The 15,364-nt window shown below is 52.1% G+C and overlaps 1 protein-coding gene across 1 annotated transcript in view; it reads left to right on the forward strand.

Annotated features, from left to right (window-relative positions):
• The window catches only part of FSTL1 (follistatin like 1), a 53,803-nt gene that overhangs the window by 27,052 nt on the left and 11,387 nt on the right, over nucleotides 1-15,364 (forward strand). Inside the window, exons 3-5 of the mRNA XM_080391219.1 lie at nucleotides 11,893-11,997; nucleotides 13,232-13,361; nucleotides 14,500-14,532. Of these exons, the coding sequence (XP_080247345.1) occupies nucleotides 11,893-11,997; nucleotides 13,232-13,361; nucleotides 14,500-14,532 (268 nt within the window). The remainder of the gene's footprint in view (nucleotides 1-11,892; nucleotides 11,998-13,231; nucleotides 13,362-14,499; nucleotides 14,533-15,364) is intronic.

Raw genomic sequence — 15,364 nt, forward strand, 5'->3', positions numbered from 1 at the left:
CATAGTGACTGGGTGTTAACAGCATATTTCATAGTGATGCTACCAATTTTCTCATGGCCTTCTCGCCTTATCAGAGCTTCCTCTTGGCTGCCTCAGTAAAGAGGTCAGCCATTAAGGGCGAGTCAGAAAGACTTACGGTGCTTTCCCTATCACAGAGGGAAGCCTCTTCAGGATAGGTGTGAAATGGTGTTAGCTCCACACAGGGACGGTTTCAGGTGCTGGTGCCTTTCTGGGGGATTAATAGGGGCCGTAGGAGTTGAAAAGAAGTAGCTGGTCATAACTCAGGGCCTAACACTGCTTCCCTCTCTGGTCCCTTGTGGGGATGCAGGGTGACTGCCCTTGCAGTTAGATGGGATTTGCTTGTTGCTGATGTGGTGTTTTCTGAGAGCAGAGAAAAACACATGCGCATCTGTCCCTGTAGTTTGCATGCTTGTGCAGCCCTCCCCATATTTGTCTTGCAGCAAGGATTTTCACTTAGTTTTTACAGCAGCGTTTTTTCTCTTTCCAACACAGATGGGTAGGCGCACACATCCTTCTGCCAGTTGTCAGGTCTTCAGTAGTGAAAGCTGAGGTTAGAAGAACCTGGACAGTTTTCTTTGCATCTGCCCACCTCCTGAAATCCTAGTTTGCATTTTGAAGGCTGTAGTATGGCAGAGCTTTGGCAGACCTGCCTTCAGTTCCCTCTGGCTACAGGGACACAGTTTAACCTCTGATGGAGCTGTGCCTTTTTGACAGATGTACTACTGATAAGCTGATAAAATTACTGATAACCACTGATAAGATTAGTTCCCCAGCATTCCCAAACTTCTTCCCTCTTGCAGGTTTGTTTTACCTTGCTTCTATTTTCAGATTTTCCCATTAGTCTGATAACCACTCCTGGCTATATGGTTTCAGGAACGGGGTGCTCTGTCAATGCCATGGGCCGAGAAAAGTTGTCTAGCCAAAATAATGCCTCATAATAGGGTTTATTCTGACCCTTCCTCACTGTTTGCACCGTGTAAAGGGGTTCTTACAACCTTTCGTGTAGTAAAGAAGCTACAAAGGTAACAGAGAGCACTGTCCCTTGGGGGTTCACTCTTGCAGGGCCATCTCCAGCAGAGCCATGGGGTGGAGCAGCCTTGAAGCTGCTCAGCATTAACAAGGAGCTGAGCAAGTCCTTGACCAAGGCTAGAAGATGAGAAGCACAAAGCTGGCTAATGTCCAATTCTGTTCTCACCCTCCCTCCGCCACCGAGGCTGACTCAGTGCTTCCCTCCCAATTGCATAGCAATTTCAGTTGCATAGTGATTTCCATTGCTTTTTTGTGATGTGATGTGATGTGGTAGAAGGTGGGTAAAGAAGGACCAAGGCACGGAGCTGGGAAGAGGGATCATCACATCCATTGCATTAGTGATGGGAACAAAACTACTGAGGTCTCTTGTGTAAGAAGTTGGAGGCTGCTGGTAAACCTCAGCATTTCCTGCACTCTACATTCCTCTTGTGTATCCAGTTACTGGAAGAGGTGAGGAGATGCCATAGGGTTGTAAATCCTAACTTGCCTCCAACTGCTCAGCTCGCTCTTCCCTTTGCTCTGTTCCGTTGGAGCCAGGTGATGGCTGAGAAATGTGCCAGATTTGAATCCCATTCAGAAATAAATCATCCCAGCTGGCTGGGAGAACAGGCAACAAAACTTACTGGCAGGACCAGTAAAATCTGCAGAACTTCTGAGTGTGGGAAATTAGGGGGACGAAGGAGGGAAAAAGAGGGACTGCCATGACACAGAAAGATCTGTGGGTCACCACAGGTTTAGGGGTTGAAAGGGAACATTTGAGATTGTATGTGGCACAAACCTCTTCAGATTGGTTAGTGGGTGGGTGGGTGCGTGTTAGGGGGTGGCTGCTGGGCGAGTGCACCCCAAAATGGGGCAGATGATCTCAGGGCTCCAGTGCTGGACTCTGAGGACTTGGACTTCTTGCATCCTGAAGGGAAGGAGGATGCCTTTGGGAAAGTGCCATCTGGCAGAGAAACCTTCCTTTTACTGCTGAGCCTGAGTGTGCTTGGAGGAGAGAGGTGATGGCATCTGTGTTTAATTGCTAGGAGGAGTCTGTGCCTCACAGCTCTGCCCTGGTCTGGAGGCCAGGGACAGTGCTCCACCTCTGCCTGCCCGCCCTGAGGAGGAACTGCTCTTCATCCTCCTCCTTCACACCCTCCTGTTGGCAAGGGCTTCCTCTGACCACTCCTGTGGTGCTGCGACTTGTCTCATGTACTACCCGCATACAGAATGGTCCCCTCCTGTTGAAATTCAGGAGTCATTGCTGGTCTTGTTTTCATTTTTGTGTTTTAAACAAAACAGGATGGAGAATTTCAGTTCCCAGAAGCCCAGCCTTGGCAAAACAGAGCCTGGCCCAGGGCACTCAGGGTCTGGGAAGGAGAGTCATGCCACAGCGAGGAGCATGACTTGTGTATCAGACTGCAGAGTGGTCCTGGCTCCGGACCAGGGAGCTCAGCCAAGGGAGCTGAGCTGCTGTCTTCTGGTCATTCTTGAGCAAACCCCCTCCCCTGGGCCTTTCTTTTCCAGTCTGTCACATGGGGAGGATAATACCAATCTCATCCCACAGGCCCTGTGGGACTAGCTTCGTTTAAAGGCCTTTCATGCGCACTGACATCTCCCCCCTGTGCACGAGGGTTATTTTCTTATCCAAATACGAAGTGATTAACTGGATTCCTCCCCCTGAGAACCGTGGTGCAGCGGCAGCACCACCTCCTCTCCTCCTGTGGGACTGACTCTGCCCTGCTCACAGCTGAAGCCTCTCCAGCCGGTTTGGCATGCGCAAATCGGTCTCTGATCTCCTGCCTCCGTGCCTTGCTGGGAGCCAGAGCTCGCAAGAAAGTTCCTGGTGGCTGCTGAGGAGATGGCAGTTCCACCGCATGATGCGGCAAGAAGGAATTGAGCCCCTTCTTCCAGAAGCGCTGCAGGGATGGGTGGAGGGAAGAATGCTAAGAGACAGTGCAGTTTGGGGCCATTACATTTTTGAGGCTCTGAGTGTAAGCGGGGTTTTTGGGTGAGCAGCAGAGTGAGCCTGCAGCAGGGAGAGCACTGCCAGACACAAGCTCCTTTCCTTCTAGCAGCCATTTTCCAGACTTGTTTGCGGTAGAGATTTCCTCTTCCCCAGACTCTCGTGTCATTGTTCCCCTTTTGGGGCCTCACCCGTCATTGCCTTGTGGTGGAAAATATGAGGTTGTGGGGGCCAGAGCACAGACATTCCTTCCAGCTTAAAAGGGAAAACAGAGTCCTCACGCAGCGGAGTCCCCAGGAGAGGTGTGCCTGGCTCTGTAACTGTTCACAGCATCGCGCTGTAAGAGAAATCAGCTGTTTGGCAGATGCCTTTCTCCTCTTGATGAGGTTGTGGGGAGAAAAGCCTCCTTCCTCCCAGTTCCTGCTTCCCTTTCCTTGCAGGCACCAGCCCCTGCCTCCTTGCTGTGGGACACGAGAAGGCCGTGGCTGGTGTGTGAGGGCTGCAGGCCCTGTCAGGGGGCCAGGCCATACACCCACCGGGGTCAGGGGCGGCGTAGAGCTCTCTGTATCCACTCCATGATCTCTGCAAGGCAATACTGCCCAGGCAGTCTTTTTTTGTAGCAGTAGTAGCGTTGGACATCTCCATCTCCCTCATAGAGAGCCATGGACAAACTCCCACGAGCAGGCTTCCACAAGCAATGTTGTTTTTCCATGGTCCCGTGCAGAGGTCGCTGACTTGACGGGCCCCCTTTATCCCAGAGGTTAGTTAGAGCCCCAGGCTCTGATACGCTGGACACGAACAGTTTGTGGATCATGGACGGAGCAGCCAGCCAAGTAGGAAGGGTCTCATGCAAATGGACGAGGTACAGGTTTTGCAGAGAGGGAACCTACTCGGAGCTCTGGGAATTGCAGGTCCCTTTCTTTCTTGCCTGCTTGTCTCTGCATCCAGGTTTTCAGGGAACGTGCCCTGATTCCCAGCATGGGCAGGGATGTATGCTCTGGCGTGTTTCCCATTAGCAAAAGGCAGCTGCCATTAAATAATTCATCTTTTAGAAATTCGGAAGCCTTAAAGCAGTTGAATTTTGTTGTGTGATTTATTTAGTGAGCCAGTCCTGGATGTCAGCTGAGAATAGGAAGAGATACAGGGGAAGACTTAGGAGGGGGGTGGGGTGGTGGTGTCTGGGGTATGGGCTCCTCCATGGCAGGCATTCTGCCCGGAGTGCAGCAGCTCCCGGCACTGTGTCCGGATGGCTGTTTGCAGCCCTGGGTTGCTGCTGCCTGAAATACCTTGGTGGTGGAAGCTCTGAGGGACAGATGAAAGCAGGAGAGAGATGAGGTCTGTCCTCCAATGCAAGGAAAACACTGGGGAGGACCCCAAGGGTCAGTGTAGAAGGGGGGCTGGAGTCATGGCAGCGGGCTGGAGCGAGGACCTGCCCCCAGGACCGCAAGCAGCGGTGGTGTTGAGTCTGCTGGGATGAGAGGCTGGGCCAGGGAGGTGTTCTGTGGGGCTCTGCAAAGGAATTACAGCCTGGTTCCCCAAGGAAGCAAAGCTATGTCAGCAGGCTGTCCGTGCCTGCCTGTCTGTCTCTGGCCTCCAGTGAGTCTTGAATCCATCAGCCTGTTTCCGCCACAGCTGATAGAGTGGTGGAGGCCTCCAAGATAATGGGATCCAGCTGGTTTTGTGACTCTAGGTGACTGCCTTAATGAGAGGGGCCTGCAAAGACCCCCCCTGAGGAAGGAGTCCATATGCTGCTCTGTAACTAGCTGACGGACAGGCCGTGCAGAGCGAGCTGTTGGAAGCTGGGCTTCATTAGTTCTGCTGCTTGCAGGATGGCTTTAGGATTCAGGGAAGGAGGAATCCTGAAGTTTTAATGGCACTGGACCCCTTTGCATCCAGCGCAGACCTCATGCTGACACCCTTCAAATGGAATATTGTTAGCATTGGGAACACTGTCAAATCTGTCTGGTCACAGTCCCCTGGGGAATCAAGCACTGGTCCAGACTTTGCTTGACAAACATCTTTTCCTTTTTAACGAACTAGCTTAGAGACGGCCTGTTTTCAGGCCTTCTGAGCTGCCCATCAACACCATTGCTGGTCTGAGCAGTAGGACGTGTACCGTGTGCCTCCCAGAGGCAAGGGAAGGGGGAGTTCGGGGGGTCAGCGGCTCCACAGGGTGCCACTTTGGGACCACGTAACACCAGACCAGAGGGAGGGTACAGCTGATGACCCTGCACCAGTGTGTTCAACAACCTCTTATGGCAGGTTTCCTTCCAGGGTAGAGGATATGGATCCTTCCATAGCCCACTATACCATCCTAATAGTGATGATGTCCTGGGAGATAGGTTTTACTGGAGAGCTGAACTGGGAATCAGACATGGTTCAACCCCCCCTGCTGGGCTTATCTCCATCTTGCCTTTGACAACTGAAAATTAAACCTTCTGATTCAGACTTAAAGATAATTAGTGTGGGGTTTCTTCCAGAGTCTGCAGATGTCCTGAGGCAATAGCCTTAAGGAAGAGAAATTGCAGTGTTCGCCTTACCTCTCTATTTATGGCACACCAAATGTCAGGGGTGCCTGCTTGTTTCGTGCTAATCTGCTCATTTTACGCTGCTGCCAAACTTCCACCCTGTCACACCAGTGTGTTAGAGGATCCAGGGAGCTGCCACAGGAATTAGGTCAGGTTTGCGGAGAGGGATGAGGACTTTTCTTGTTAGCCATAAACCAGAACAACAGGACGAATGAATGTGCTGTCAAGAGCCAGTGGCTGAAATGGCCAGAGGTGACAGGCTGCCTGTCCGTGCGTGCCGTCCCGCAAACGCGGGATCTGCTCTCCCCGGGCCTCTGCAGGAGGGCATACTGCCGAAAGAGCTGTTTTGCCAGGAGATGCACTTGAATAATGGGATGAAATCATGAGCCAAATGTTTTCTTAGTGCCACCACTGTACAGGAGTTGTGAAGTTTTCCTGATGCCCCAGAGCTGCTCTGCTGCCCAGCGCTCTTTTTGAATATTGCAGCACAATGCAGTGCTTCTCCCTGTCAGCCCCACAACAGGAGAGGAGAGAGGTTTGGGAGTCGAGACATGGCTTCTCATCTCAGCTTTCTGCACCCTTGACCTAGCACCTTGTGTCTCCCAATCTTTCTGCGCTGAGAAGAAAACATTGCCAAGACAACAGCTGAACAAAGTGCTAATTTTCACGGCTGGGTGTAGTTGGTTTAGAAATTGTACAGGCAGTGCTGTTTACCAGTGGCACCTTGGTGCATTTGGGGACCCCTTACATCCCTACTCGGGTGTCAGCCGTGACAGGGAACAGGCAAAAGGCATGTGGATGGGAAGCCGTAGGGAGACCGGGCTGAAACACGTAGATGCAAAGCTTGTCTCTCCCTGTCTGTGTGGAGGGAGCCCATTGTGAATTGTACTGGTTATATCTGAAAACTTCCAGCTTTGGCTGCTGCCATCCCTAAAGCATGAGAATCTGTGCAAGTCATGCAACCCCACGGATCGTTTTGGCGTTCTTTGGTTTTGCCTTATCTGTGTGGTACTCGTGTTTGTGTGACACGTGGCCTTGCCTCCTAGAGTAGCTTTCAGTGCTACAGGTCTAGAGCACTTTGATTTCCTCGCATGTCAGGCAGGGCAAAGCCTTGATTTTACAGCAAACATCACAGAGCATTATGTGAGGAGTTAAGTCATTTTACAGACTTCCACAAACTGATGCCAGAAGAGGAAAAAGACCTACAGTTGCTGCTGATAGCAGAAAAGCTTTTTAGTCGTGTCAGTAGGAGCAGGACGGCAGGTAGTGTTTCTCCAGTGCAGCGTGGGCTGCTGAGCAAAAGACTTTTGAGATCTCCAAGAGCAAATTTTGTGTGGAAGGATGTGCAGAAAGCAAAAACCAATCTTGAGGGATCGTTTTCAAGCACGTTAACTCCCCACCTCCTAGCAGGGCCGGCTCCCTGCTCGTTTCCCAGAGCATGCGTAATGGCAGAAATCCCTCCTGCTCCCTGCGGGCAGCGGGGCGAGGTGGACGTGCAGCTGCTTGCACGGCGGCTCTTCTCTGCAGGTGGAAGCTTGTTCTTCCTTACAAAGGTGTTTTATCGCCGAACTGTTAATGGTTTCAGCTTTCACGGGCTGGCTGGGAAAGTCGGTGTTTCTGCCAGGCGACACCAGGCAGTTGTGGCTCGGCAGGGGCCGGGGAGGGAGCTGTCAAGGGACAGCTGCAGGGAGCAGCTCCCGTGCAAAGGCAAGGAGCCACAACCACCTCGATTCCTTCGTGTGTGCGGTCACTCGTACATTCGCTGCAGACATGGTGCTGTTTCCCTGCAGCCCAACCGGCACGGAAGAGCACGGCAGCTCAAGGACCTCGGGACCCTGTGCAGACCCACCCGTGGTGCTGCCTGTTGGTGTGTTGAGCCACGCCGGGTGCTGGACGTCCGGGTGCAGGCAGGGGCTCGGAAATGCTCCTGACATCTGCACGTAGGCCGTGTTGGAGGTCCGACTCCTCAGCACCGGTTGCTGCTAGAGATGAGAAACAGCCCTCCCCGCTGCTGCTGCTGCCTAATTTTAGCTCTCTACCTTGAGGCCCCGCACTGCTGGTTGCCATGGTGATCCCTCACCACCGGCAATGCCACGGGCTTTCTCGCCAGTGGATGCCTTGGCAATGTCTCTTTTTTTTTTCCCTCCTTGCTCCCTGGGAAGCAACAGCTGAGGCAGAAGCAGTGCGTGTGGCTCACTCTACTGTCAGCTCGTGTCTTCTGCTTGGCACTTGCCCATTTGCATGCAAGAACCCTCGTCCATCGGAATGCACTTCCCGGCCCCCCGAAAGCGGTGTGCGTTCCCATCCCCGTTTGGCAGACAGTCTGGGCTGTGTGTACATGATGCTGCGGCTGCCTGGTTGCCCTGAGTTTCTGGCCCGTGAGCCATGGCAAACAGCTTTCTCCATGGTCTTTGCCTGAGAAGACGTCTGGGGCGGTTGTGCCCCTGTGGAGGTTGCGGGGTGAAGAGTCAGGAGTGCCCCTGTGCCATGGCAGACGCTCCGGAGTCTGGGTGCTCCTGCCCTGGCTTCATGCTCCCTGCTTTCACGCCTTCCCACTTGCTCTCTGGGCAGCAGAGGAGTCATTAAAAGCGTTGGCCAGACAGAGGGAGCTTGGGCATCTCACCCGATGAGAGGAGGAACAGCCTTGTCACGGCTCGCAGTGTAAATGCCACCATGCAGCAATTAGTAACGACTCTCTGCCCTTTCCCTTCCGCCTGCCTGAGCGCGCTGTGCACAGGGATGAGTGGCACTTCCCAAGCCCACGGTGACAGAGAAGGCAATGGCAGCTTGCAGGGAGGAAGCAGTGTAAAAACCATGATTCCAGCCCCCACATCCTGAAATTCATTTAAGGGCGATGCCATGGAAACACTGTGGAGTCTTTTTGTGTGTGTGACCTTGCATTTAAACCTTTGCAGGTCGTATTTTCAAGTTTTTACATGGTAGGTGCGAGGACGAGCTATTGAATATTGAAGTGGCAGCTGCCTTCCCCACTTACTCACATGACTCCGGTAGATGGGGCTTTATAAAGAGCAAACATGACAAGGTGCAAGGTCAGATCAGACTATCTGCCACAAGAAACTAATTTGTCTGGGGCATCTGGGAGGTCATCAGAGAATCAGGAATGAAGATTATAAAGCCTCATTTGCAGACCTCTACCAATACTCATCCATTCATCCACCGCTGTCTCCGTTACACACCCGGTTACGCGCAGGAGACTCGGGCATTTGCTGGGAAGGTGGCCACGAGCTGCTAGAGCAAGCAGCCATGGTATGCCGTGAGCCACCTCAGAGCTGCGTGGCTGTACCAAACAGTAGCGGTGGCAACTGCTAACTTCATCTGTGTGCAGGCTGGTGGAGGAGAGTGTTTTCTGACTCTTGCAGGAGGTGGAGGCAGGATCTGCAGTAGCAGCTGCCAACGCCTGGCAGAGGAGCGCACCTCACCCTGCAAAGCAGCTGCAATGGGGCAGGCTGCAGGTGAAGGATGGGGTAGAGGTAGGGTGGGAGAGTTGAGGTCTGGTGAGGGAAGGAAGTGAGGGTCTCTGGGATTTTGGGAAGGGGGCATATGAATAGAACGGGCTGTGGTGTGTAGGTTGTAGGTGGTGAAAGCAAGGTTTGTGGGGTTAGTGTTGCAAGGATGGGGGGTGTGGGGAGCTGGGGTGAAAGCTGAGAGCTGCTTTCACCAAAGGTGGAACCAGCACCCGGCCTTGTAGCTCCTGCCATGGTCGCTGCTGCCAGGGGGGAGGATGAGCAAGCTGGGCCTGAGAAACCCTGTGCTGGCGAGGGGGCAGGCAGGCGGAGCAGCACGATTCCTTGATTCCCTTCTCTCTCCAGCCAGACCCCTGCCGTGGAGCCAGCTGTGCCAGCTCCAACCCACTGCCCGCCTAGGACAGCTGCAAGCAGCAAGCCATATTGCTTTGGTTAATACGAAAAGTCAGAGTAACGCGGCCTTCTGGGCTGGCGGGAGGCGGGGTGTGTTCAGAGGCTGCTCTGGTGGGGTCACTGCCAGCATCCCCAGCCCGGCTCCCAGAGGAAGAGCGGTGGGACGGCTCCTGGGCTCCGGAACTGCCAGGGAGGGAGTTGCGGCCAGGATCACCACATCGCAGGCCTGGTTTCCAGTGAGCTGGCATGGAGAGAGGGATCTTGCGAGCCCAGCTAGGTCCCTGTGGACCCTGCCGAGGCCGGCTGTAGTTGCAGCAGTGCCGTAAGCCTCAGTCCAAGGCAAGAGGCAGGTTTGGCATCGGTGGGTCAGGCAGGAGCCTGCTGCTGGCATCCCTGCCTGGCCGTGGGAAGGGGAGGCAGGGTACTGCCATCTATTGCCAGGCGCCTGGCCTGCACACCTCGGCGGGCCGGGGTTCAGAAGCATCTCCCTCTTTTTTTTTTCCTGGTCTTTGGCTCAGTGAAAGGATGAGCGCGTTGTTTGAAGCCCTTTAATTGGATCAGCACTTCGGTGTCTGCAGTGCATTTTAGGTTTGTGAGTGCCCTAGTCGGACTGCAGCCTGGGAGATTTTTTGTAGTTTGTGCTTTCTGCAAAATGAGTTCTTCTGTTCCTGCCCTAAGTTGTGTGAGGTTGCTTTGCTCCATCCCATCCCAGAAGCACCTAGGTCATTCACCCCAGCTCTCCACCAGAAGGCAGTTAAAGAGGAGTGGGTGCAGCAGAAGGGGCAGAATGCCTTTCATAGCTCAAGAAACAATACGTGAAAGGAGGATGAAGGGGCAGAGGGAGGATAACAGACTGTCGTCGTGGGGTGAGCAGGCCTGGGACACGGTGTATGTTTCTGAGCTAGGAGGCTGGTGTGTCTCAACACTATATTTTTATTTTACAGGATAAGCAGCAAACGTTTTGCAGAACATTTGCAGAAAGTCAGAAGGGTGTTTGCTACTGTGTGAACCTGAAGGGAATCCTGTAGTGCTTTGAGAAGACCTCCTTGAGCTTGATGACTGTGCAGTAGGCCAACAGACAAAATATTCTGAAGACCAGGGCAAAGCCATTCAGAAACTCATCTGGCCATCACTGTGGGCTGTTCAGTAAAGACAGCAACTCACTGAAATTGTGATTTAAAAGCAAAACAAAAAACCAAAAGAGGATAAAGAAGCAACAAGAGAAAAGATGTACTCAGCATTTGTCATTGTATGTTATCACTTGCTCCTCAGGCAAATTCAGCTCCTTTTTGATCACCTACTTTCAAAAGTGTATGATGGAAGTACAAAGATACCACAGATGAGCAAAGGTTAAGAATAACACTCAGATCAGAAGGTGAAAACACTTTTGTGTATTAGAGGAGTTGCAGCAGATGTGATTGACCTATCCCACTGATTATTTTACATTCCTCTGTACAGGCCTTCTGTCTCTGATACAAAACTGTTGAGGAAGCCAGTTGACTGGCCTGAACCAGACACTTAACATACATGTGGAAATGTTAGATTAAATGAGAGTCACAAAGGAAATTAATGACAAAGCAGGGAATTAAACCAGGGTCTTCTAAGCCTGAACCCCTGGAACCGTCTTCTCTTTTAAAAGCCTAAGGAAAAAAATATCCATTAAACTGATAAAAGTAAATGGTGGTTATGTTGAAAACATGATTAACTTGGGAAATCTTCCCTGCTAGGTGTCACCAGCTTGGGAATGCAGTGGGACTTGAAAAAAAGGAATTGACAGTTACACAAACCCCAAGAATACTTGTGATGACTTTGGCTAGAAGAAAACTGTAAAGCGTATAAATTGTGCTGCAGGGCATAAGTCAACTGCTGGCTGTCAGGGACCAGGAAGAAATGTTCGTTGTGAGAAGGTTACTGTATAATTATCTATGACAGTGTTTCTTCCTTTGAAGTGTTTAATCTTGACTGGTGGAGTTAAGATAATGGGTCATGTAGTTTTGTGAAATATTTTTGTGATGGGGGCATTATCTGGTGCCTGATGGCGTTTCCTTCTGCCTGTTTGGTATCACACCTTTCTCCAGGGTTATGTTCACCTTCTTCTTAAATGTCTCCAGCAAAAACATTTCTGCTTCCTGCCCTCCATGAAAAAAACTTTGAAGACAGCAGTCGTTGACACGAGCAAATTATTCTTGCCATTCGTGCTAGACTTCCTCTTGCTCATGTTTGCTCCAGTTCTCCTAGGTGATTTTTCAGGACTGACGTCAGGGAAGCCCTCTACTGCTGGGGCTGTAGCCGTCGCTCTTGTATCTGCTCCTGATTATTGTCTCAGCTGTCTGTCTATTGCAGTCATGTCTCTCTTGTGCTGTAATCTGTGCCTTACCGCCTTGGTGCTCTTTGGTCCAGTCTACAAATTAAATGTGTTATTTTTAAAGCTGTGTTGCTGCTCTTCTGTGTAACTTGGTGTATTTTGTGTCTCCTACTTTGTATCTTGCAGGAAGAGCCAAGGAGCAAATCCAAGATCTGTGCCAATGTTTTCTGCGGAGCTGGGCGGGAGTGTACAGTGACTGAGAAGGGAGAGCCAACCTGCCTCTGCATTGAGGTACGGGGGCGGCACAGGGTCTGCATCTGGGACGGGTGCCACCACCATCACCCCCCAGCTGAGTTTCTGACACTGGAAGGATCCTGTGATGGGATGAGGCTGTGGCTGTTTAGGAGCAGCTGCAAATGCACAGCGGCTCTTCAAACACCAGTGTGCTGTGGGAGAAGAGCCCTGCAGGGTAGATATTGTCTGTGGCTTGCAGCTGTGCTGCTTGCACAACTGCATAGGGTCTTAACGTGCACGGGGGACTTGGCTGGAGGTCTTTTGCTGGGAAAGCCCAGTAGGGTATTGATATGCAGCTGGCTCTGGAGGGCACTCTGGGGAGTGGTCTGTAAGCTCCAAGGCAGCCTGCCCTCACTCGCATCTTGTTTGAGGAGGTTACAAGCACCCTACTAAAAATCGGCTTTTGTAAAATGGAGATAATTGTGGTAGAGTGCTGTGAGGATGAATAGCTTCATCCAGCAGGGAGCCACGGGTGATTAGAAGAGTCTTTCTCAGCTGTAGAGACACAGTGTCTCCCTACTCTGCTCTGCCCCGTGCTTTCAAACTGTTCCTGCCTGGCTCCTGGGAATGGGCATGTGGCTCTTTGTTCCCACTTCCCTCGGAGCCTGCAGCTCTGACGTGGCCAGCCTGGGCGCTGGAGAATGAAATGCCCTGCTGACAGGAAGAGAGTCTGTCACTCTGGGTAGGCTTGGCCAGACTGAAAGGGACGGGAGGAAGAAGCCCACAGCCTGAACAGCAGCCCAGGTGAACCCTCCCTCTGCTGTAGGCCTGTGGCTGGCGGCTTGTTCTGCGTTCGGTTGCAGAAATGGGGAGCAGAGTCTCCGAAGAGACGCAACAGAGCTGAGCAAGCAGAAGTGCTCGGAACAGATTCGCAGAAACACCTCCCGGCAGGCATGTCCATGCCACCAGAGCAGCACTTGTAGTATTATGTGCAGTATTTATGTCGGGCCCCAATATTTCTGCTGAGCTGTGCTTTCAGGAAGGCTCCTGTCATGGTGGTGGTGACAGAGGCTGGGATAAAGTGAAGCCTTTGAACGCCACCCACAGACTTCCCTGTGCAGGCTTTTCTGGGGTGATGATAGGTGGACTCAGCCTGCTCCAAACACTTTTTGGGCCAAGGAAGCTGTGCCAAGGGCCTCTGTTGAGTTGGGCTGTTGCTGAGACTCGCCTGCCTCCCTCTAGCTGTCCCAAAGAGGCAGGTAAAATGCTGTCTTCTCTGGCTCTCTCACAGCAATGCAAACCTCACAAGAGGCCTGTGTGTGGTAGCAATGGCAAGACGTACCTGAACCACTGTGAGCTGCACCGTGATGCCTGCCTCACTGGCTCCAAGATACAGGTGGATCACGATGGCCACTGTAAAGGTAACCCCATCGATAAGGGCCGCACTCCAAGGGAGGGAGAGTCAGAAGCCAAGCACGCTAAGGCTTCCAGCCAGGACTTCGTCCCACAGTTGCTGAGTGGGGTAAACAGGGCAAGCCTGGGAACAACAGCCAGGTTCAACTGAGACTCCAGATCACCAGGCAAGTTTGTGGTGATGAAGGAGGCCTGAAGTCAAGCCATGGAATCAAGTCTGGTGTTAGTAACCATAATCAGGCACAGGCCAGAAATTGCCAGACAAGTCCGTAGTGACGTAGTCTATAGCAGGTCTGAGATCAAGGTGGGAAGGCAGTCACCAGGTCAGGGCCTAGATCAACAGGGTCTGTGGCAGGTACAGGAATGGTTGCAGCAGATCGGGAGACAAGCATACCTACAACATAATCCCAGGCAAGGGCCTAGGGGCTGAGACATCAGCTGAAATGGAGCCCCTGGGCTCATGCGTAGAGTGTGGATGGAGGCCCTAGGTAAGGTTGGCAGGATCGTTAAAACCTCATTAGTGCTCTCAGGACCCTGGCACCGTGCCTGTGGTGAGATCTTGGAGCTATTGTCTCCCTGGGTTGCTGGGAGCGGGGGGACTCGGGAGAGCAGGGCAACTTCTTGCTCCCACCTGCCCCTGAGCCTTGTGGAGTCAGCCAGGCAGGTGGCTCAGTCTACCAGCTGAGGAAAGGTCAGACTAAGGATAAACCCCTAAAATCCATACTACCATCCATATTCATGAGGGACTTCAAGAACTTCAGGAGCAAGGGTTTTGCTCGGTGGCAGGGCTGTTTAACTCCTTCCCATGCTAGCCGTGCAGTAAAAAAGTGGTTTCTCATGTTCAGACTGAATTTCATGTGTTTAAATATGTACCTGCTGCCTCTTGCCCTGTCACTGGACACCATGGAGAAAAGTTAGGCTCAGTCTTCTTTATTCCCTCCCATCAAATGTATAAACATGGACGAGATTGTCCCTGAGCCTTCTCTTCTCCAGGCTAAACAGTCCTCAGTCTCCCCTCAGGGTGACAGATGTTCCAGTTCAGGACTCCCAGGCTCTTCTGCCCTTGCCCAAGCAGCACCCAGGGTGGGAGGAGGTTCGTATTGCTTCATGTTGCACCAGAAATGTCTTCTGTCTTTCCATTAACAGAGAAGAAGTCTGACAATCCAGCTGCAAGTCCAGGTAAGAAGCCACCTCCTTTCTGGCTGGGGCCTCTGTATGCATTTGGGAAAAGAGATGGGGAGGACGGCCTGCTGGGGAGGCTGCACAGCCCTGTGTAAGTCATACCTCTGCGCTGGCTGTAGCAGAGTCTGAGCTGGTGAATCAGCTGAAGCTCCTTACTCCTGCGTAACCTTTCAGAGCTCGTCCATCTCCTGGGCTCTTCACCGTGCTGGGATGTCTCAGGGACTCAGCACAGACAGCATGCAATGAAACCCAGTTTGCCCCTAGGGACACAAGCTGTGCTTATCACCCAGACTGAGGTGCTCTTTTACCTGTTTCATTGAGGATCTAAAACACAGTAACTGCGGAGCTGTTGTCCCCAACTCCGAGAGCAAGGAGACTTTGCTTTAGGAGTGATTAACGATGGGCGCAAAGGCAGAGGCAGCACTGCGTAAGGAGCGGGGCATGGTCCAGGGAGTCGGGAGGCAGAGCTGAACTGCCTCCTTCTGTCAGCCAACAAGATGATCTTAAAGGTCTCTTCCAACCTAATGATACTATGAGAAGTCTGTTGATTCCCTGTGCCCGCTTTCTCCCTTTATGCATTGCCATGTGTACTTAGACTATGGATTTTGGGGCTGTGGCCTGTTCCTCATCAGGGGACCCTTTTCCCATCCATGGCCTCTAAGTGCTGGAGCTCTATAGTTTTCAAGTTCCTCAGACAGATGAGAGCAAACCCTCATACGAGCTTAATGGAAAGGGCCATGTCAGAGCATGGCTACCACCTCAAAGCAGTTTTAAGGAAGTTCAAAACTAAACATGCAGAATCCCTACAAGTTTGTTTTTTCATCTGTCC

The sequence above is a fragment of the Falco punctatus genome, assembly GCF_963210335.1.
Source record: "Falco punctatus genome assembly, chromosome: 6".
Taxonomy (NCBI): Eukaryota; Metazoa; Chordata; class Aves; order Falconiformes; family Falconidae; genus Falco; species Falco punctatus.